Source organism: Carettochelys insculpta, chromosome 2, assembly GCF_033958435.1.
Source record: "Carettochelys insculpta isolate YL-2023 chromosome 2, ASM3395843v1, whole genome shotgun sequence".
Classification (NCBI taxonomy): Eukaryota; Metazoa; Chordata; order Testudines; family Carettochelyidae; genus Carettochelys; species Carettochelys insculpta.
The window spans coordinates 86,895,398-86,916,881 of record NC_134138.1 but is presented as its reverse complement, the minus strand read 5'-3'; the positions used below and the strand labels follow the sequence as shown (position 1 = coordinate 86,916,881).

The window sequence follows — 21,484 nt, the reverse complement described above, 5'->3', positions numbered from 1 at the left end:
TTTTGCCCGTGTCTCTTCAGTGTCTTCCAAATGAACGTGTCTCAAAGTCAATTTCCTTCGTCTAATTGGACAACTTTAATACAAAGACAGTTTCAGATATCTTTCTCTTCTCACTGAAGCTTATGTATACCTCATGCCATTAACGAACACGCACTTGGGGCCCTGATCCTGCAAACACTTGTATGTTTCCTAAACTTCACTTGTGTGAATAGTCCAATTGAAGTCAATAGAAATGGTCACGTAAATGATGATAGAAAAGTAATGTAAGCTTTTGCAGGAGCAGGGCCTTAAAGGCCAACATGTTCTCAAAAGATAATTAGTTCATTAGTATTGCAAATCATGCCTTATCATCGGCATATCTGAAAACCGGTGGCTGGCTTGAGCCACAGCAGGCGCACTTATTTTTAAGTGCTAACTTGAGCAGAGCTAGCACAGGTATGTCTATCCATGCTGGGAATTATGTCTTTGGAGTATAGATATGGGGGATTTGTCAGGATTGTACTCAGGTGACTAACCAGCATTACGTGCATGATGTTCCAGCCACACTGCTGTATTTAGGAGCTAATGCACACTTGTTGCACCTGCCTTGCAAATGATGCTTCCCATCTGTTGTGTAGCCTTCTCCCTTCAGTTTTACAGCAGAAGAAACTGTATGGCAGGGGTTAGCAACCTTTTCGAGGTGGAATATCAAAATTTGACCTTTTGACCTTTAATGCGCAGTCAGAGTGCTGTGATGCTTTTTAAAGTCTCTTATAATCCTGTTTACAACAGGTTCATTAACAAATGCAGGTGCAGAGCTTTACTGTTGAGAAGGTGATTGGTAGCATTAGCTGTTTTTTGGTTAATGCACAGGTGGCAGGGTTTTGAGCAAGATCCTGGCTGCCTAAGGGACGAAGAGTGGGGTTGAGCTGCCCCCTCACATGCGGATGAAAATTGGCTCATGTGCTGCTCTTGGCACTCATGACGGGGGTTACAGACCCCTGCTGTAGGGCTTGAGTGGGTTATTTCGTATGTTGTACATCTTGAATTGATATTCGATGGACTGAACAATTTTCCAGTGTCTTAAATGTTGTGAGCATGGAATAGGTGCTGGTGAAATCAATCTATATATAGAGGAGCAAACTTGAACTACAACTTTGCTTCAAGTGCAGAGGCTGAAGATCGTGAAGTACCTGAAGGGGAAAAAAATATACTATTAAGTGATTTCTGGTTTGTATCATGTAACAAATGTACACTGGCAGAATGCTTCAGTTGTCATCTTTGGTTAGCTCTGGGAAAGCTTCATTATTTTAAATAAATATTGAGCTAAATTTTAATGTCCTTTTTAAGAATAGGTTTTGGATATTGAGAGTTGCTACAAAGAAAAAATACATAAAATCGTACACATGCAGACAGGACGGGGCAAAGAAAGCAGAATGTCTTTTTGCTAAATGTCAAAATAAAATCTCTTGGTCCTGTTTTGAAAACTTTAAATCCTATGTTAGGAGGCTTTCAGTAGTGGCTGTGATGCTCACCGAGTGGAATACAGGTTGCACCCCCCGGACCTGACAAGTGCCACTGCCATGAACAACCAAGGGCTCGGCGCCTGTTTGGTGTCTGATGACTCTTTCCTTCCATCTTTCCCCATCCAGTGTAGAGTGGCTTAGTTTCTGTAGACTAGCTCCACACCAATATACTGTATCATCCATCCATCCTCTGTAGGGTCTGCCTCTCCTTTTCAAACCACCCATTATACCGAATACCAGGGTCTTGATCTTTTGTTCATTATGCAGATATGACCAAATAGCTGTAACTTGCATTGTGTAACCTTCTGCAGTAGGTTCTCGCTTCGCTGCATCATCCTGTATAATTCTTTGTTGACGACCTGCATCTATCCTGTTCTCAGGATCTTTCTCTAACTCCTCTTGAATGCCAATATCCTTCTCTTTGAATATTTTGTCATCACCCATGTCTCACATCCATACAACATGCTGCTGAACATACATGTTTTTAAGATGTTCATCTTCATTCCTAAGCTAATCGCTTTGCTTTTCCAGATCTTATCCATCACCTCCAACTCACTCTTGCTTTTGCTATTTGAGTTACTATTTCCTTTTTAGTTGAGATCATATGTTAAACTGCTTCCTAGATATGTGAACTTCTCTACATTCTTTAGCTTGAGCCCATTTTCACTGATTTTCCTTCCTCTTTTCTTTATCTCCAAATACCATTGTTTTGTTCTATTGATGTTCATGATCAGTCCATATCACTTCCCTTCCTCGTTCTAGCACCCGCCCCATCCTTACTAGCTTCTCCATCTTCTTCAATTATAACTATCATCTGCAAACCTCAGGTTGTTGGTTCTCATCTTGTGCATTGATATCCCTTCTACCTCTTCCTTGATCTTGTCCATCACTCTCTCTAGGTGCATGGTGAAGATATTCAGTGATATCGGAGCTCCTTGTCTCAGGCCTCAACTTGTTCTGAACCAGCTTCCCAACTCTCTGCATGTTCTCACTGCTGCATCCGCGTTGTCACTGATATCCTTCACCAGTAACCTCTCAGTCTGCTATCTGCTCCAACACCACCCAAGTCACTTTCTGATCTAGCCTTTCAAATGCCTTCTGAAAAACTATGAAGCAAGTGTAGATATGCTTGTTCTTTTGTCAAGCTTTCTCTGCTATAATCTTAGTGCCAAGATCTGCTGTATGGTACTTCTATCTTTCCTGAACCCTGGTTGCTCATCCACTAGATGTTCTTTCTGCGATCTCAGTCTCCATCATATTGTCATCAACACCTTGTCTAGATGACTTGTTAGGGCAATTGTTCTGTGGTTCTTGCATTTCAATATACTTCCTTTCTTGTGTATTGTCACTAGCACAGATCTTGTCCATTCCTTAGATGCCTTCCCATCTTTCCATGCTGTTACATAGTTGGTGTATTTTCTGAATTATACTTTCTCCACTGTATTTGATTGCTCCCATGATTTTGTCATTTCCAGGGCTCTTGTTGTTTAGTCACTTCACTGATCTTTCTGCGTCCTCCTTTGAAATATCAGTTTTGGTCTTGATGCTCAGCAGAGAGGTCTTTTTCAGTTCTTTGATTGCCGTCTGCTTCGGCTGCCACTTCCTATTATATTCCTGATTATCCTAATCTTACACTTGCTATAATATTTCTGTCTTCACGCTGCTTCTCTAACCATTTCACCTATCCTTTCTGGCTGCTTTCTTACCTCGTTGCATTTCACTGTATATTGCTGCTCCGCCCTCTCATAAGGGATGTTTCTGACCTCCAATACTCTCTTCTCCAGACAGGAGAATTTGCTGGACTGCAGGAAGTCAGTATTGTCTAGCACATTGCCTACACATTCACTGCTTACCAAGCTCTTAAAAGACATTTAGGAGTAAACTACAACTAAGTAACACCATGGAACACTGAGGGCCAGGCCTCGTGGCTGGAAACAAACTTTATGGCACTGTGGGAAACTTGGCCACACCCATGATAAGTGGTCTTCAGGCTAACTAAAATATGCCGGATTACAGATGTTGACAAAGGAAAGCATTCCAGGTTAGAGAGGTTCAAACTCTAATGATCATCATCAATAACCGTGGGCTCAGCACCAGTTGATGTCTGATGCTGCTCTCACTATTTCCTTCCATCTTTCCCTATCCAGTGCAGAGTGGTTTAGTTTCTCTAGACTAGCTCCGCACCAATCTACTACATCATCTATCCATTCCCTGTGGGGTCTGCCTCTCCTATTCGAACCATCCATTATGCCCAATACTAGGGTCTTGATTTTTCATTCGTCGTTCATTCTGCAAATATGTCCAAATAGTTGTAGCTTCCATTTTATAACCTTCTGCAGCAGGTTCTCTTTCATCTGTATCTTCCTATATAATTCCTCATTGGTGACCTTCTGCATCCATCTTATTCTCAGAATCTTTCTATAACAATTCCTTTTAAATGCCAATATTCTTCTTTTTGAATCTTTCGTTATTATCCATGTCTCATATCCGTACAGCATGCTGTTGAATACACACATTTTCAAGACACCCAGCTTCGTTCTTAAGCTAATTGCTTTGCTTTTCCAGATCTTATCCATTGCCTTAAAACTTGCTCTTGCTTTTGCTGTTCTAGTCGCTATTTCCTTCTTGCAGTCTAGATCATACATTACGCTGCTCCCCAGATATGTGACCTTCTCTACATTTTCTAGCTCAATACCATCCACACTGATCTTCCTATTTCCTTCTCTCCAAATACCATTGTTTTTGTTTTATCAATGTTCATAATCAGTCCGTACTGTTCCCTTGTAACACCCGCACCATTTTCGCTTGCTTCTCCTCATCTTCCTCAATGATAACTATACCATCTGCGAATCTCAAGTTGTTAATTCTTTTCCCGTGCACAGATATCCCTTCTACCTGTTCCTTGATCTTGTCCATCGCTCTCTCCAGATGTGTAATGAAGATACTTGGCAATATTGGATGTCCTTGTCTCGTACCTCTGCTTGTTTTAAATCAACTTCCCAACTCCTCACATGTTCTCACTGCTGCCTCCGCGTTATCATTGATATCTTTCAACAACTGTATTAGTCTGCTATTCACTCCGTATGACTCGAGCACTGCCCAAGTCACTTTCTGATCTATACTGTCAAATGTCTTTTGAAAATTGGCAAAGCAAGTGTATATGTTTTTGCTCCTTACTAATAAATAGCAGTCTGCCTGCATACTTCGTTTCCATTGCAAACTTCCTCTAAACCAGCGTTTTTCTAAGTGTGATACATGTACCACTGGTGTTACTTAAAGGATTTCAAGGGGGATGCGGCAGAAGATAAATTATTAAAATCAGGATATAAACACTGGGACAGCACTGGGAGAGGGGGTATGCTGATAAGGCTGAAGTCACAAAGCAGGTGTGCAAATGTTTTAAGTTTGGGAAATACTGCTCTGAACTGAAAGTGCATCTGTGTTCATCTATATTTAAGTGCACGCTTGTTGACTCAGCATATTAAGTGCTAATAAATCCAGATAGCTGCATGGGCAAGTGCTGCCTGACCAATCTGCTCTGGATTTTCTTGTATTTCTTTTTAAGAAAACCAAGCAACAAAAACAAATAGCCTTGAAAAAGCAAAGACCCAACAGTGTGTAATGAAAATTGAAATGGAACATAGAGTATTACATATACTGCTATTTGTTTAATGTTACTGCCTGTAATAATGAAATACTGCTGTCATGAAACATACATAAAGTTCAAGGCAGCCAAGCTAAGAGTGCTCACTTTTATCACTTTTGCAGAGAGGGCGATATCGCGTTATATGCAAAGAACTGCAAGAATTTTTATAAATTCTTATTAGGTACTTTTCAATGCAATAATTCCTCTTATCAGTCTGTTTTTTTTCTTAACAGGTACAGTTCTTATCAGAAGTAACAATGGTCAACTAATGTTAGTATCTCAACAAGCAATAGCTCAGGCACAGAGCCAGACACAAAACAACGCAGGTGTAAGACCGTCAATACCTACCAGCACACCTTCAGTCAGAATATGTGCTGTGCAGGTAAAACTTGATGCAGCTTGATTTTGCAGTAGCTGTACAGTACTCTTTCTTAATTTGATTGTATTTATAACATCATATTTGTAAAACCTGTTGTAAAAGATTCATTCAACATTGTTTGGATGTCTTAGTTTTTCATAAGAATGAATGCCATTGTGTATTTTGTTTTCTTATTTTAAAAACTAGGTCTCGCCAGTTGAGATTTTTATTGGTAAATGTCAGTATCCCTGTACAGACACAAACAGACTAAAATAAAAAAGCTGGCCCTTGACAGTTAGTATTAAGAATATTTCATTGGAATAACTTGACTTGGGGATGAGTCTTAACAATTTGTGAAGCTTTATGTTTTGGGATCTGTCATTAAATAACTTCTTGAAAACTTACTATTTGATTCCTATACCCTGTAATTTGCTGAAACTGAAAACTTAAATCAATGAATGGAAAAAATCTCAAATATCAATCTGAAATGATTAAAAAAATCTGATTGTACAAAGTCTGTTTAAAACATGCTCTGATACTTTGTTCTGGGTTGACAAACAGCTGTTGTCAATGGCTTATATATACTTCAGCTTCCTCAGTTAATGGATTGAATTAGAGGGCCCTATATTTCTGTGATTCGATATATATATCTGAAAATACATAGAATTTTAGCCTTAATATATGAACCACACAGATATGGACATATCAAAACAAAGAGTAACTGAAAAGTTTCTCTTCATAAGCTGGTCACTGTCTGATCGTTTCTGTACTAACCAGCAAACATGCCTAAACTATTTTGTTTAAAGTATTTCCAGACCGATTTATGATACTGACGGTTAAATAGGCTTATTTACAACTTCACATTCCCTCCCCAAATTCATGTTTAAATTGTTGGAATGACTTACTGATTTAAAAAAAAAATGCGTTGCAGAGAGAGTAAGTACTAATGTAGGTAAATGTTTGCAACTGTATTGTTTAGCATAACTACTATTCTATGCTTCCTGTATTTTAACTATCATATCCCTTTATTTTTAAGAACACTGGCACCAGTTTAGTGAAAAAAATAGTGACACCTGTGAAAACAGTAGCTCAAACAAATTCAGTTGCATCTGCTGATCAAAGACCTGCTATAGTACAGGTATGTCTTCCACTGCTGCTTTTTTTTTCTTTGTTTCAGATAAAAAATGATCTCTTAAGGATGATGAACCTGATGCCCTCCTGCAGGAGGGTATGAACGTGCAACCTTGGAGCACGTGGCTTTAGCCCCTACACATGGGCTAAAGGCCAGCTGGCCCTTAGCTGAGGCTGTAGAGCAGAGACTTCACTCCTCCTTGCCAGTGGTCTCAGTGCCTCTGAGGTTATAATTTTATGTGATATTTAAAATTCATAATTTTACCAGGTTGCTCAAACAGTGCAGGAGAGCCCATCATCTAGAGAGACAAGATGGATGAGGTAATTATCTCAGAGCTCTTGAAGGCTTGCATCTCTTAACAACAGAAGTTGGTTAGTTAAGATTTTCCCTCATCCACTTTGTTTCTCTAGTTTCTTGGAACCAACATGGCTACAATAACACTAGATGATTTAGAGGGTTGCAGTAGTTTGTATGTGCTATCAGACTTTCCAAAAGCAAAGGTATGAAATGTAAAGATATTTCTATCTAGCTCTTTGGATAGAGACTGTTGTCTCAGTGTAGTATTTCAATATCCTCAGCAGTAGTGCGTCTGAGAATGCTATTATCCAATATTTATCCAGTATTTTCTCCTTCAGAACTGACAGATAGGGAGCCCTCTCCAGAAAGCCAGGCTCCGATGTACAAGGGATTCATTTTTTTCAAAAAGAAAGCAAACTGATCCTTTTTGTACTAAAATACGCTACTCCTTTTCTTCTTGGTGGCAAAGAAGCCTCCATGCCAAAGGGCAAACCCTCCTGCTGTCTCTCAGAAGTCCTGAGTAAATGACTGTAATTATGAGGTGGTCCTGCTTTCCTGCACCTGGCCATAGAGAAGCCAGTGAAGCAGCATTCAAGCTGGTCTTGGACTGCCTGAGAAAGGAAAGAGGGCCCAAGAAGCTTGTTCTGTAGCCATGTCATATTGGCTTGCCAACCCACCCCAACCCCTAGCTTGTTAGCACTAGTCTTGACAATCAGAAGACCAAAGACAAAAAGTGAAGACACAGCATGGAGTTATCAGCCAAAACAAAAGCTTAATATGATGAGATACAATCCTTAGCTAGTTTAGCTTTTTCATGTATTAAAGCCATCTCTGTAGTCGATAGCATGTAAAACTATTGGCACAATGTATTCTGCAATAAATCTATTACCAGCTCCATACTCCACCCAGTCTTCAGAGGTATACAGTAAACCCTTGATTTAATGGACCCCGATTTAACGGGCTGCAGAAATAACTGATGCTGTCCACCAGCCCTCCTTTCCTCCTCCTCCTCCCCCCACCCCCCAAATAAATGCCAGCGACTCACCGGGGCTGGAGGAGCTACAGCACTGAGTGCACTGAGAGCTGCAGGAGGTGGATGGAACCAGGTCAGGGCGCAGCTCCTCTCCTGGTAATTGGGAGGAGGAGGTGTGAAGGGAAGAGCGGGACAGGAGGGGGACAGAGTAGGAGTGAGTGTTGGTCTGGGAAGGTCAGTGCATCATCATACATAGAGTACAACCATTCTGATTTAATGGACTTTTGCCTTTAACAAACACCCCTTCCTGCCCCCTGCTATTAGTCCATTAAATTAAGGGTTTACTGTATTCTTAATTTCAGCTCTGATTTCCTTAAAAATATTAAATCCCAGGCCACCCCTTCCTCCAGTCCCACATTGTGCAGGCTTTTTGCCTTTCTCTCCAGAAGGGGTCCCAGAGCTGACTAATTAGTACTGTCCTTTCAAGAGAGCAGCTGCTCTGCATACAACCCTTTTCCAAATAGGCAGGATAAATGCCAGTCATACAAGAGCTCTAACTTTTGTGATGTCTCCGTTACTTGCACTCAGAGCATTGTGGAGAAGATGGAGAGGCGATGGATAGAATCGTGTCAGTTTTTGTGGGGACAGGAAAGGAAGGCTGACCCCCCTCTCCTCGGGTTACCAAACACTGATCTTTTCTTGACCCACAATTAGACTCGGCTCACAGGAGAGTAGCTCCAGGGCAACTTCCCTTTTCAACCTGGAAAGTATTGCAACTTGATAGTTCTGTCCTCTAACCCACCAGTCATTTTCATCCCCTTCATCTGCTTCTGGGATTCTCTTGCCCAGTCATCCTCCCTCAGTCATACATTTGTTGAGCTGCTTCCTTGGAACAGAATGGTGGCACAGATCCTGCCCGAGAGCTGTTGAAGTGTACCAGCAGCAGGAAGCTAAGCTGAAGCGGTTTCTTGAAACTGCTCACTTCTTCTGTATCAGGTGGATTGGCTTGTGATGTTTGGCAGCTACTGGGAGAGGTGCCTGCTTGCAAGAAAGGCATGAGAAGAGAAATTGAAAGGATGGTCATGTTTGTTTGTCACATTTAAATATTGATTTTTGGTTTTTTTTTCTGGTTCTGGAAAGGGACCTCTTTTTAAAACAGTGTATCACCTCCTTATTCAAGCCCTCTGTACTTGGTGTGTACCCAGTCGTAACAGCTACTTACTACATTGACTAGTTTTACTGTGACTCCTGTGTGCACTGTACAGCAGAGGAGACAGGTGAGGAAGTTGAATTCTCCTTAGCCTAGCACTGATTGTTAAATTCTAAGACCATAAGTAAAAAGTGACAGTTGTTTTAGCTCTGGCTTTCAAAATGGCATCCACTCCGTCCAACACAGTCCTAGACTGTGTAGTGTAAATTTCACACAATCATAGCATCAGCATTGTTGACTGCTCTCTCTTTTTTTTTTTTTTATTCTGAAGAGGTTCAGTCAACAAGCTATGACTGACCCTCGGAAAGAATGTGAATTGGAGAAAACAAGACTGTTTGTTTGTTTTGAATAAATAAGGTAACTTTGCAGTTACATGAAGCACATATTGATGAGGATGATCCTTGCAAGTTTGTCTCAGGCAGCCATTTAAATTCTGTTGCGATACAGTTTGACTTGGTTACTTAGGAAAAAATACTGCTTAAACAGCAGCAGCACATGGCATGTGGTTGTGACGGTATCCATAAAACAAGTGTTTATATTTCTTTTCAGCCAGCAGCTGCACCTAACACTGTTATGACAGTTACTGCTGTCAGACCTCCAGGGACTGGAACACCTGTAAAGCTTCCAGTTACAGCACCTCCTGCACCATCTGTCACACAAAAGGCAACCTCCCTCAAAGCAGAGAGCACAGCAGTAGCACAACCCAACATTTCCACAGTAAGGCAAACAAGTAGTTTAACATATCACTGTATTTAGGCCACTGAGATTCAAATTCAGTAGGGCTTACTTTTTTCCCTTCGCTCCTACAACCAGGAAATGCTAGAGAATGTGAAGAAATGCAAGAATTTTCTTGCAACACTAATAAAACTGGCGTCTAGTGGGCCTCAAGCCCCAGAAATGGGACAGAATGTGAAGAATCTGGTACAACATTTGTTGGTAAGAGTCTATTTTTGTTCAAAATTTTCTGGTATCAGTATTAATACTTTTAAGTATTTTATACATGCAAAGCATTTTGTAAAGTTAGCTTTATTCTTTTTACCTTACTCTACTTCACCCTTTTTTTTTCTAATTGTGCGTTAAAATTCAGAAACATCACTGAAGTGGTCACATCAAGCACTCTAAAACTAAGAGAATGCATGAGAAACATGAATTCTGGCAACCTTAATCTGGTCTGTTTCTGAATACGCATTAAGATTCAGAATTTAATGATCCTATACAATGCCCCCCCCTGCCCCCACAGAACCTTTTGCCTCACTCAGTGCACTGAACTAATCACTTGTCAAAGTAACCCACCAGTGGTAGCCTGTGGGATTGAGGATCAACATCAATTCGTATCTTGTTCTCCCTCATAGAACTTGACTTGTGGATGGATAGCTTCTCCCTGTGTCATCTTGTTACCGTTTTATAAAGGGCCTCTGACTGTTACATACTGGGCTTGTGTACACTACCACCTTCCTTCAAAGGAAGGATGGTAATTAGGGTGTTGGGAGCTTACTAATGAAGTGCTGCTTATGCATGGCAGCACTTCATTAGTAAACTCCCAACACCCTAATTACCATCCTTCCTGCGAAGGAAGGTGGTAGCGTACACAAGCCCACTCTGTTTTAGAGAGAAGTTTCATGTTAAATTAGCTTTAATTGTGTTTTTCATGACCTCTGCAGTTGAATCCCTCTTGATTGGAGTGTAGATAAACTACTTTTATTTTGCAGAAAATACATTACAGTATTTTTGCACAAGGCTGGCACTCACAGGGAGTTAAGGTTATATTTTTAAGTAACATTTATCTTGGGAATCACTTGTTACTGGCTCATAATGAATGCTTCAGCAGTTATTGCTCTTGTAAGGGGTTAACTGTTCAGAGCTGAAACGACTAATTCTCTAATGCAGTATTTAATTAGGGTTTAAAAAAATCATATGAATAAAAGTATGTGGAAACTCTGAAATTCAACAACTTCATCTTTGGAATTCCCATGAGCTGGGATGCTTTCTCTTTCTTTTTTAGATATAATTTGAAATTACTCATATTTATGGTTAGATCAACTTTGTATGAAAAGCTTTTCTTGTTCTTTTTAGGAAGCAAAAATTGAACCAGAAGAATTTACAAAAAAGCTCTATGTAGAACTCAAGTCCTCTCCACAACCATATCTGGTTCCTTTCCTCAAGGTATGTTTGTGCAATGGTTCTGAAGTTTATGGTCTCTGCACTTAAAAAAACCACAGGTTTGTCACTGATATTAGGATCTAATTTCAAACTCATGTTGGAAAAGACTGTCAAATCAAACTTTAGAAAGTGAACAGAAAATAAGCCACAATATTATTTTTCTTACAACTACTTTACTAATCTCTTTAGGTTGCTACATTCCATTTCCATGTTGAGCCTTAGTTGTTTTTTTTTTTTTCTTGTGTAAAAACCCATCAGAGAGCTTTGAAAAATTAAGTATAGTTCCAATGCAAAGTTGTCTAATTTGCAGTGGTCCTTTTAAGCTATGTGCCTGTGAAGACACTCAAGAGTCAAATGATGCTCAGCTAATTAGCAGGGGATCCACTGCTAGGCTTTTGGGTTCTACTCATGGTGCACATTTGCTCATGCTTTGAACATAATCTTTTCCTTCCATGCGCAGAATAAGTTAAATGGAACATTGATTGCTGGTCTTGAAATGCATTGCAGTATTAGCAATCTGATAGTGAAATGAAATAGGTTAATTTTGTTTGTCTGAGCACTGAGAAATGTAAAACTAAGCAGAGTAGTTATAAATCAGATGGATTTATGAATTCTTTCACAGTTAATCTAAAGTGTTTACAAAACTACAATTATTGCTCTGTTAAGTTTCCACCTTCTCTTTTAGGGCCTATCAGGCTAGTGCTTGCCAGTCTTTTGAAATAGCTGACTTTTTGCTGCTCTAGATGAAGTAAGCTGTTCTTGGCCCTCCAACTGCTCCCACTATCTTACTGCTGTCAGGTAGAGGGACCTTGGTCACAAATGAGTTTCAGCACAGGACATGGGTTCTGTGCCAAAGGAGCTAAAAGGAAAATACACAATCTTGCAGTTCACTTACCAAAGTGCTTGCAGATCCAGCTCCCAGGGAGTGAAACAATAATACTTGTAGTCAAGAAAGCTAACCTATATAAAACATGCCCTTCTTACGGAACTCATGTGGATTGTCCCAAAGTGTATACTGTCACTGATAGAATTCTAGAAGCTGTTCTTACTACATTTTGCATTAATTCTTGGGGACTCTCATTGAAGCTGTTCTAAAACTTAATATTCAGTCAAACGTAGTGGAAGTTATAATCAGTATATTGCAGAGCAGAATGAAACTGTGTGTTTAGATGTTTCTGATGGAACAAGAATAAAGATGCTATCCTACTATAACGAAATAAGCAGTGCCTACCTTTAGGTGCCACGTGTAGTTAAACTGAGCAAAACACAGGTTTATAGAAAACTGCACCAAGCACTAACCAGTCAATGTACCACAACCTAGGGAAAAAAGTACAGGATAACTCTAACCCCATTCAGCCAATTTGATCTAAAGCCAGATAGTGATTGTTTTTTCTAAAACTAGCAGGCTGTGTCTACACTATCCCAAAACTTCGAAATGGCCATGCAAATGGCCATTTCAAAGTTTACTAATGAAGCACTGAAGTGCATATTCAGCGCCTAATTAGAATGCTAGCGGCCACGGCACTTCAAAATTGCCGCGGCTTATCCAGGCGGGGCTCCTTTTCGAAAGGACCCCGGCAACTTCGAAATCCTCTTATTCCTATCTGCTCATAGGAATAAGAAGATTTTGAAGTTTTCCGGGGTGCTTTCGAAAAGGAGCCCCGCCTGGATAAGCCGTATGGCAGTGAGCCGCAGCAAATTTGAAGTGCTGCGGCTGCCAGTATTCTAAGGAGGCACTGAATATTTATTTCAGCGTGTCATTAGTAAACTTCGAGATGGCCATTTCGAAGTTTTGGGATAGTGTAGATGTAGCCGCAGAGAATAGTGTTCTCCCAAGAGGTTCATTCTATTATAAGACAAAGATCCAACTGTAGTAGTAGTCAGTGAACCCATGAACACCTGCAAGTACAGAGCAAAGATCTCAAAACCTAGGGGAGAATAGCATAATGGCAGAACTGGGTTGGAGGCAATCCACACACTGCCTTTTTCTGTTTGTACAGCATATTGTACTACCTCATGAACTTTGTTATGTAGTAACCTTAGTTCTTCAAAGGGTGGTGGTAATCTGTCAAATACTGAGCTAATACCTATCTTTCAAGGGTAACCTGTAAACGCCTTGTCAATAAGTTCTCTTATTTTAGCCTGGAGTTGGTCAGTGCCACTGTACTCGGGTACTTTAACCTCACAAATGCCAATTTTTACATTAAGTATTCTCTCTCATTCCCAGTTTTTCATGGTGGCTTTTTTTTTTTTTTTTTTTTTTTTTTTTTTTTTTTTTTTTACAACTTTTGCAGTGAATTTACAATGGGTGGCTGTAGCTTGTCCCATTACAGTAAAATATGCACTTCCTCTCTAGTACTGTTTTTAGAACACTTTCCTCTTAGGCTATGTCTATAATACATTCCTCTTTCAAAAGAGGAATGCAAATGATGCTCTGATTTACAAATCTTACACTTCATTTGTATAATCTTGTCTAATTGCCTTTTTATTTTTGAAGTTTTTTTGAGGGTGGGGGGGAAAAAGCAGTGAAGACAGGATTCTTCTGGGGCAGGGCACTTTTTCGAAAACTCTTATTTGTGCAAACAAATGAGGTTTACAAGATTCTTTCGAAAAAGGGTTGTGTTCTTCTTTTTTTTTTTTTTTAAAAGAACCCCTCTAAAACTGCTTTTTTCAAAAATCTCTTCTGAAAAAGCAATTGGATGAGATTATGCAAATGAAGCAGATTTTTAAATAACACTTTATTTGCATTTTTGGTTACCCTCATTTGCATTCCTCTCTCAAAAGAGGAATATAATGTAGACAGAGCCTTAGAGTATAACTTCAGACAGATGAACAGCTGGGGAATGGAGGTTATTCATAAATCCAAAACTTTATGGTTCTTAAAGTTTACAACTCAACAAACTGAATATTGACTTAATGCAGCTTTGAAACTTCACTATGCAGAAGAAAATGCCACCTTACATTTTATTTTTTAATTTTATATTCAAGACAATTCTGCATTGTATTTGTTTTTTTTGGAGTCTGCTGCTGCCTGATTGTATACTTCTGGTTCCAAATGAAGTGTATGGTTGACTGGTCAAAATTACCAACACCAGAGCTACCAACTAAAGTTCTGTTATATATTCTCACTTCATAGTTTATGAAATGAACATAATTGGAGTGAATACTTCATTATTAACTGCATATAGTCTGCTCTGTAGCCCAAAACTTTTGTTTTAACCCTATAAAGAGGTGACTTACCTGACATGCCAACCGTGATTTTGCAGCCAATACAGACCAGGTTTAACTGTATAGATGAAATTGAGGATTTCGTAACTACTAGTTAACGCAAGGGTGAATGAAACTGGTCTTGGTTAGAATTATTCAGCAGACTGTAAATTGGCATAACCAAATGTTTCCTGTATGAACGGGTATGTTAAGAATTGCCTTAGTCATGGATTTCCAATTTCTTATCCTATATTTGAGGCTTTACCTTTTTGTGCTTTTGAGATAAGCTGAAAAAGATATCACAAGACACAGTGTAAAGCATGCCATGACTCATGAGTAAAATACAAAAATGTATTCATTGTTAACTTGTTTTACTGCTTACTATAGATATCCACAACATTGGCTATAGGACAGTACAGGTTGAACCTCTCTGATCTGGCACTCATTTTACAAAATCTGTGGTCTGGCATGATTTTAGTTAGCTGAATGAACACTTATCCTGGGTGTGGTCAAATTTCCCACAATTCTGTAAAGTTTGTTTACAGCCACTGGTCCTGGCTCTGTGTTCTGTGCTGTTTTATTTAGCTCCAAGAGTCTAGTAAGCAAAAATGTTTGGTAATACTGCTAGACAATACTGACCTCTGTGGTTTGGAAAATTTTCTCGTCTGGCACCAGTCAAGTCCTGAGGATGGTGGATTAGAGTAGTTCAACCTGTAGTTCATTCTCAAATCAATCATGCTGGGTTCATGTTGCTGTATAAACTCTTGCCTACACATGGTCTGGCACATGGGCCATGTCTACATTTCCCAAAAAAACCCCCCTTCAAAATGCCCATGCTGCTGGTCAAATCAAAGAGTACTAATGAGGCACTGATAGGAATAAGGGGATTTCAATGTTTGGAGTCCTTTCAAAAAGGACCCCCATGTAGATGAGCTGTGGGCGAGCGAAACGTGGCACTTTGAAAGTGCCACGGCTAGCAGCATGCCAATGAGGCGCTGAATATTCTTTTCAGTGCCTCATTAGTATTCTCCAATTTGGCCATTAGCATGGTCATTTCAAAGTTTTGCCCAAATGTAGACGTAACCATGGTGAAAAGTCAAGAAATTCTTAAGTGACTTTTGAAGACATAACTTTATCCTAACTTAATTATCCAAATAACCTTATCTATCCAATGTGTCTAGCATGTAGGTAAAGTACTTCCTCCCACCCCACCCCCTGCTTCAAGAAATCCGCAGCTGGAAAGTCTTTAAATCTCAGTGTAATGTAATTATTTCTTTTTTTACTCTATGGATTGGAAGAGGAGAGAGGGTCTTCCTGTAGCTATTAACATTAGATTTATTTTTGCTTTAAGTATCTCATGAAGAAAACAGCTCTTTCGGATCACCCCAGTAACTGAAACCTCAAACATTATAGTCGGAAAAGGTAGCCAGACATCTCAATTTCTTAGTATTGTCTTGTTGCAGGTAGAGCTAGCTGTACTTAATCATCATATGTTTACAATATACCAGCATAATTAAAGCAGCAATTTTGGTTATGTAGATTCAGTTTATACTAGAACTAACTCAGTCTGGGAGTCTAACCCTAAAACAACCAAAGTTTGAACCGCCCCATGGCTGGAGTGCCACAATGATGAGAGAAACAAAATAAGTTTTTAAATACAGTGCATCAAGAAGCATACATCCCTATACATACATTCGCACCCACACTGGAGTGTCTAGTACACAGTTATCTTTTAAACACGAGATGTCAGAATACTGTGCTGTACAGTTAGTGGCTTTCTCCATAATTACGTGCAGATGATCAAAACAAAAGTTTTAAATACAGTGCATGAAGGATTTCTCTTGTGAACAGTTATACATGTAGATGGTTTGTAATGGTTGGTATATAACAAAAGTTACAGTAATATTTGTCACCTTCATTATGGTGAACACCTGCAGTCTGGAAAATTTCACACTCTGGCATAGCCTGTCTCCCAAGGTTGCTGGATTAAAGAGGTTCAAGTGTAGTATGTATACCTTTTAAATTTCTGCCCCCATTCCCACTTTTCCCACTAGAGAAAGCTATGAAGTATAAGGTGCCCTTATGCCGAAAGTGGCATCTACACATACATGTAACAATATTGGCAAAAAATCAACCCCCTAACTAAACTAAAGAATGTCTGTGTAGACCAGGCCTTAGACTCTTAAGCTGAGCAAGACTATGCCTTATAAAGGGAAGGAGAACTCAGAACAAGCAAACCCAAGGTGCTAAATATGCTCATTGAAGACAAAGCATATTGAGTTATTAGGCCGTATTTTATGGGCACCATTCTAACATAGAATAGCAATGCCCCCTTGAATGCTAATTGCACATGCCACTTAAGTGAATGCTTTACACCATTTGTTTTGCAAAAGGAAAAACAATTTGTAAGTAGAAGAGCCAAAATTTGAATACTTTAACTAAAATGATGAAACTTGCTTATGTGAGACAGTGGAAGCATATATTAAGAGCTGTATAATTAGGCGATCCCTTAGAGAAACTTCCACTGGCTGCTTTCTTTGAAGTTCTCATTAAAAGTTTGAGACTTGCTAGGAAGACTTAATTTAGGAAGTCTGAACCAAATACACCAGTCAACAAAGCAGATAATACATTATTCAGATTCAAAATTAAATCTCTAACAAGTAATAAGTCAGGTACGCTTTTTGCCCACATATTTTGGGGATTAAAGAATAGTAGGTTTATTCCTTTCCAAGATGAAATGAACATTTTATTGGACCCTAGAATTTTATAAATGTGCTCTAAATGACACTGCATATATGAACGATATCAGAATTGTACTGGATAGGCAGGTTTCACTACAGGAAGTATATAAAACTGAATATTGGTGACTCTCCAGGGGAATCCTATAGATTTTTGTCCAGAGAATTTTGCTTCTGTGTGTATAGAACACTTTTAATAGAACATGTTTATTTAACAGAATAAACACAATGCCATGAATAAGCTGCTGGCTTTTTTGAAACAAAGATCAAAAGCCATATAATTATGTTATTCCCACAGTGAAACATGGACTACAGCCTAGTTACTAAATGAAAGGTAACTAATTAAAAGAAAATATAATCGAATATCAGATGTTGTTTATTCCATAGAGAAGCAGTGAACAACTTCTAACTACTGCACATTGTATGCTATAACTATTACATTATGTATGCTGTTTTGTCACTTTGACTACAGTTGTAGGTAATGCTGAATAACTTCTTGTCTTCCTCATGAAACAAGATGAACTTTGAAAAATCGGTTGAAAAGTAATGCAGTTCTTAAACTTGCCTGAGGTATGCACAGTATTATGATGGCTGCCCATCTTTTTCTCCTTTTCTAGAAAAGTATGCTTGCTTTACGGCAGTTAATGCCCAATGCACAGACTTTTATCCAGCAGTGCACTCAGCAGCAAGCTCCAACCCAAGCAGTTGTTTCTACCTGTACGTCTGCAGCACCACCTTCCTCCATGGTAACGACCACCTCAGCTCTGGCAACCTCTCTTCAGCCCATAAAACCAGCGCTCACTTCTGCAGTGGTCACGGGCTCTCAGACTGTAAAAGCAGTCACCTCCAGTACATCGGTGACAGTGGCTCCTGCCTCCCTTCAGACTGAAAAAACAGTGTCTGCCCCTCTTCAGCTTGCAAATCCAGTCTCCATGTCTGCAGTGGCAACAACCTCTCTTCAGGGTCTGAAACCTGTCCGGACATCTACAGTGGCAACCACGACGACAGTTCCTCTTCAGCCTATGAAATCAGTCACTGGGACACCTATCGGTATTAAAATTACTCAGCCCAACTCTACGGTTGCACAGTCGGTCCATGCTCAACAGGCAGTTAGAGTGAAACAGCTGGTAAGATTAAACTTCCCTCCACCTTTGTCTTCGGATCCAGAAGCACAATCTTGAATTACAAGTTCTATAAATATTTAGAAAAGGAAATTCTGCCATCGGTTAATGGGCTGCTTTGGATTTCCCTGAGACATTGTTCTGTTGTGCTGGCTAAATTAAATTTATTCTCTTAAATTATGGTGGCTTGCAGCTGTTTTAACAAGTGTGGGAGAGCAAATGCAGACACCTTACTGTTGATTAATGTTATAGGTCACAAATCTGAGTGTGAAATAGATGTATCAAAGATAAATTTTGTTTGGAGCTGAGGGTTTGTTTTGGGAGCTGATCTTGCAAGATGTGCTGAGAATATCCCTAACTGGACTTGAGGGGGGTCTTGGCTCCTGACTTCTAGTGCTGTCATGGCTATTCCAGGTGACTCACTACAAAAAGGAAGAATTTTTTTCTTTAGCAGGAATACAAAATTCCAAGTGCAGGTGTAGCTGAATCCGTTCATAGGTGTTCTGCTGATGGTCTCAATTCTGGGGCAAAGCTGCAGGGGGACAGTCCATGGAGACAGGACTCCCTCCCGGCTTCTGCTCTGGCTTTTCCCTGGGAGTATTGGTACAGTGGATTGTAGTGTGGATCCCTATTGGCTGAGGACTGAACTGAAATCTGCACAGTGACTCATGTAGGAGTGCATGGAGCTAAGCAGCTAAACTACTTGAGACAGGCGCTTACTCATTTTTTTATATGAGCAAAACCTGACTAATTATTAATGACCAAAAAATAATATCTAATGAGTCTCTTCATCTCTTAAGCTTCTTGTCCAGCCCTGGGTCTTCAACAGTATGTGTGTTTAGGTTTTGGTTATTTTTAGAGCTGTGCACATTTGATATAATTTGTTAAAAAGCAAGTCTCCATGTTAATTTTCTCCCTCATTAAGGAGAAGCCTAAGAAATGTGGAGTCTGAGAGGGAATTTGGCTGAAGGGGGTTGTCACCTGCGGTAGGGGATTTGGGTGCAGGAGAGGATGCTGGCTGGCGGAGAGTATAATAGGAGTGGGGTTGTGGGATCCGGGAGAGAGTTGTAACGTTGGGTGGGGAGTGCACAGGGTTTGTGTGGTGACCTGGGGCAGGGAGTTGAGTGCTGGGGTGCCAGGGCAGGCTGTGGCCAGGAGGACCTTTATGGAGGTGGCTTCCACCTAGCAGCCTAGTGAGGCTGCTCAGGTGGGCTCCATGCCTGTCACAGCCTCAGATAGCTCAAAACGGCTGGGTTCTCCTTCTGGCTGGCTGTACTGTGCATGGACAGGGGGAAAGCAGCTTTGCGTGCAGCCCCTCCACCTGCCACCCCCAGCAAAATCTCTGGGCTTCCATGGGTTGGAAACTAACCCACAAAAGCTGAGAAATTTATACTGGGACTGAGGGCAGCATGCGAAGCATCCCCTTCCCTTTGTGCACCCCCTGCCACCTTACGAGTTGCAACCAGCCACACAGAGCAGCCAGCCGCTCTGACCCCTGGGGCTGCTCTGTTCTTGATGGGCCTGGTGGGTGGGCTTTGGGCCAGATCTTGCCCACTCCAGGTTAAAATATTTACCGGCTCATGGGATACTCATGCTACATCCAGCCCCAACTTTGAGTTCCTGTCTGTGTGTAGGTTCAGTTTGCTAAACTCTGGCTCTTTCCAAAGTCTGGCCATTCCTGAGAGAGGTGAATGGATGAAGACCGACCTGATTTTTGACTAGGCCATATCAATAGCTTCTGCTATGGGGCTGAGTTGTTTATGAAATATGACATGAAGTAGCCCCATGAGCAGCAGCACCTGTCCTCCTCCTCCATGGGTAAAATGGAATTCCCCAAAAATAAAACAATTGTGTAACTTTATTTTTCACAGGGCTCTCTTCATACCCTAGTTTTATTCCCTGCTTTTGTAATCACAACACCTAAGGGTGAGGTTTACTGTCCTGTGTAGTGGCACCTAGACCACTTACAGAGAGAAAATGAAGCTCCTCTACAGCCTTAGCTGAGGGCGAGCTGGCTTTTCCACTCAAACTGTAAAGGCTCCTGTACTAAGCTCCAGAGGTCCCCAGTTCGAGTCCGCCAGTGGGTCATTACACTTTGTCAGTCTTTGTGCTTCTGCTGCTTGCTGCCATTCTTTTGACTAGGGCAAGAAGGAACGTAGTCCCCTTTGTGACCCTGCAGATGCTAGAGGTAATAAAATCATAGAACACTAGAACTGGTAGGGACCTCCAGAGGTCATTGAGTCCAGTCCCCTGCCCTCCTGGCAGGACCAGCACCATTTAGAGTAGTCTCTCTAGACCAGCGGTTCCCAAACTTTTCAGCATAATGCCCCGCTTTTGATTTTCAGAGAAACCCTCACACCGCCCCCCCAACCTCTTCTTTATCCCCCTTAACCAAATATTGAATTTGTAATTTACAATAAACACAAACTTGATACAAAAATGTTACTTAAAATGAAAAAAAGTACAAATAGCTTTTGTTGGCCCTTTGTGAGTGCCTAGTGCAGCCCCAGCTGAGCCTTGTGCCACCTGCCAGACACCCCCAACTGAGCCGCGCACTGCCAGGGCCAGCCGCCCGCCTGGTGGCCTGAGCTGGCTGAGCCCTGCGCTGCCAGGGCCAGCCACCCAAGCCCCGCACTGCTGGGGCTAGCCAGGTGGCCGGCCAGCCTGCCACCCACCAGCTCAAGTGTCCCAAGTCCCACAATGCGGGGGCCAGCCACACACACCCTGCAAGCCAGCTGCCCAAGCCCTGCGAGCCCACCTGCCCTTGCCCCTCTCCTCTCCCAAAGCCAGGTACCACAAGCCCCACCCCAACCCCATCCTGAATAGTACTTGTCAGTCATGGCATAAATATAGTTTTGAGAGGCCCTCTAACAAAAAATATGTATCAAAACTTGTTGATTCCGGGGGGGAAAAAACATTGTTTTCAAACATATCCTCACTTCCATAGATACATATAGTCTTGACTTGCCTATATATAGGGACAATTTAAGAACAAGCTATGAAACACATTGCTCAAGAGTTCAAAAATACTTAGTTTGAATCCATACAGCAAGAAGTTCTTTGTTCCATTGATAGCCTTTAATGCCAGTTTCTTTTATCAAAGTGAAGACCTTTAATAAGCAACATATCTAGGGGGG

General features: G+C 40.8%; 1 protein-coding gene across 1 annotated transcript in view; it reads left to right on the top strand.

Annotated features, from left to right (window-relative positions):
* TAF4B (TATA-box binding protein associated factor 4b) overlaps positions 1–21,484 on the top strand; it is a 112,553-nt gene that overhangs the window by 28,297 nt on the left and 62,772 nt on the right. The window contains exons 2-7 of the mRNA XM_074985816.1: positions 5,385–5,533; positions 6,546–6,647; positions 9,671–9,838; positions 9,935–10,057; positions 11,195–11,284; positions 17,844–18,353. Coding sequence (XP_074841917.1) covers positions 5,385–5,533; positions 6,546–6,647; positions 9,671–9,838; positions 9,935–10,057; positions 11,195–11,284; positions 17,844–18,353 — 1,142 coding nt within the window. The remainder of the gene's footprint in view (positions 1–5,384; positions 5,534–6,545; positions 6,648–9,670; positions 9,839–9,934; positions 10,058–11,194; positions 11,285–17,843; positions 18,354–21,484) is intronic.